The 2,500-nt window shown below is 31.1% G+C and overlaps 1 protein-coding gene and 1 long non-coding RNA gene across 10 annotated transcripts in view; one reads left to right on the top strand and one right to left on the bottom strand.

Annotated features, from left to right (window-relative positions):
- The window catches only part of LOC139745785 (uncharacterized), a 583,323-nt gene that overhangs the window by 460,262 nt on the left and 120,561 nt on the right, over window positions 1–2,500 (bottom strand). The window lies entirely within an intron of this gene.
- LOC139745784 (nephrin-like) overlaps window positions 1–2,500 on the top strand; it is a 407,506-nt gene that overhangs the window by 380,610 nt on the left and 24,396 nt on the right. For all 9 annotated transcript variants that reach the window (XR_011711951.1, XR_011711954.1, XR_011711950.1 and 6 more), the window contains exons 4-5: window positions 1,046–1,245; window positions 2,449–2,500. The exon at window positions 2,449–2,500 is cut by the window's right edge and continues 56 nt beyond it. Coding sequence is in view for 4 of the 9 variants with exons in the window: in XM_071656322.1 (XP_071512423.1) it covers window positions 1,046–1,245; window positions 2,449–2,500 (252 nt within the window). In the remaining 5 variants the exon portion in view is untranslated. The remainder of the gene's footprint in view (window positions 1–1,045; window positions 1,246–2,448) is intronic.

Here is a 2,500-nt window from a genome sequence, read left to right as displayed (position 1 = left end):
TTCGTGGATTACAATATCATATAATTATGTAATTTCATTTCGTGGATTACAATATAATCATATAATTATGTAATTTCATTTCGTGGATTACAATATAATCATATAATTATGTAATTTCATTTCGTGGATTACAATATAATCATATAATTATGTAATTTCATTTCGTGGATTAAAATATAATCATATAATTATGCAATTTCATTTCGTGGATTACAATATAATCATATAATTATGTAATTTCATTTCGTGGATGGCAATATAATCATATAATTATGTAATTTCATTTCGTGGATTACAATATAATCAATCATATAATTACGTAATTTCATTTCGTGGATTACAATATAATCATATAATTATGTAATTTCATTTCGTGGATTACAATATAATCATATAATTATGTAATATCATTTCGTGGATTACAATATAATCATATAATTATGTAATTTCATTTCGTGGATTACAATATAATCATATAATTATGTAATTTCATTTCGTGGATTACAATATAATCATATAATAATGCAATTTCATTTCGTGGATTACAATATAATCATATAATTATGTAATTTCATTTCGTGGATGGCAATATAATCATATAATTATGTAATTTCATTTCGTGGATTACAATATAATCATATAATTATGTAATTTCATTTCGTGGATTGCAATATAATCAATCATATAATTATGTAATTTCATTTCGTGGATTACAATATAATCATATAATTATGTAATTTCATTTCGTGGATGACAATATAATCATATAATTATGTAATTTCATTTCGTGGATTACAATATAATCATATAATTATGTAATTTCATTTCGTGGATTGCAATATAATCATATAATTATGTAATTTCATTTCGTGGATTACAATATAATCATATAATCATGCAATTTCATTTCGTGGATTACAATATAATCATATAATTATGTAATTTCATTTCGTGGATTACAATATCATCATATGATTATGTAATTTCATTTCGTGGATTACATTCTAAAAGGTAAATGACCATCTGTCCTTTCTTCTGCCTTTAGCGTGGACACGAGGCGACCATATACGAGAATGTGGGTTGAGGAGGCACTCTTAGGATCAAGGGCCTACTTCAGCACCGATGAATACCCACCTTACCTGCAGATAGACCCTGTTTTTGCCTCGGACGCTGGGGTCTACGTCTGCAGGGTGGATTACAGGAGAAAGCCCACACAGAAGTCCTCCACCAACTTGAGCATTATTGGTAAGTAGGAGCGTATGTCTGCGTCTTTATTCATTATCTTTATTATCAGTATTACCAACATTATTATCAATTATTACTATTATTATTATTATTATTAGTAGTAGTAGTAATAGTAGTAGTAATAGTAGCAGTAATAGCAGTGGTAGTAGTAGTAGTAGTAGTAGTAGTAGTAGTAGAAACAGCACTAGTAGTTGTAGTAGCAGTAATGATAAAAATGATACTAATAATAATAATAACAATAATTATAATAATAATAATAATGATAACGAACGTCATATTCTTATCATCAATATGATCCTCCTCCTTGCTTATGAAAGACCCTCCAGTTAACTGTGGTCTTATTCAAACCTTCAAATACCACCACAGGAACTTGTGTCTGAACCCCCACCTACCCGAACACAAGGCAGTGTTCTGCATGTTCCTCAAGTCCTTCAACGACCTTACTAACAAATCCTTCCAAGGTGGGGGAAGAGGTATCCTTCCCCCACCCCACTCTCACAGGGCAAGACAGATCCCACCCCCAAACCCCCACAACTAACGCTCATTAACGCCATAACTTGAGAGAGGTTTTATTAACGCTCATCCGGGGAAAATTAGAACCTCTATTTCTTAAGTGAAGGGGTTAAAAGCGGCAAGATATAAGGAAGGTGAGGAGAGGTTTTAAGGTTTAGGTGTTTGATGAAAACAAGGATCTAGAGTCATATAAATGAGTGATGGTGTATATATATATATATATATATATATATATATATATATATATATATATATATATATATATATATATATATATATATATATATATATATTTCCAACGTATTCCCTGCGTGTCGTAGAAGGCGACTAAAAGGGGAGGGAGCGGGGGGCTGGAAATCCTCCCCTCTCATTATTTTTTCTTATTTTCCAAAAGAAGGAACAAGGAAGGGGGCCAGGTGAGGATATTCCCTCAGAGGCCCAGTCCTCTGTTCTTAACGCTACCTCGCTATCGCGGGAAATGGCGAATAGTATGAAAGATAAAGAAAGATATATATATATATATATATATATATATATATATATATATATATATATATATATATATATATATATATATAGTCACCGCATTTCCTCTAATAATTCCTCTACATCACCCCCATTTTCTTGAATATCCTCCCTCACCCTATTTTCTTTAATGATTTATCCACAACACCCCATTTTCTCCAACAGTTCCTCCAGGGGAGCCGACGATCTTGGACAATGGAATCGAGGTAGATTATGT

This window comes from Panulirus ornatus, chromosome 62, assembly GCF_036320965.1.
Source record: "Panulirus ornatus isolate Po-2019 chromosome 62, ASM3632096v1, whole genome shotgun sequence".
Taxonomy (NCBI): domain Eukaryota; kingdom Metazoa; phylum Arthropoda; class Malacostraca; order Decapoda; family Palinuridae; genus Panulirus; species Panulirus ornatus.
The sequence above is the reverse complement of the archived record's forward strand: the minus strand, read 5'-3'. Positions and strand labels throughout refer to the sequence as shown.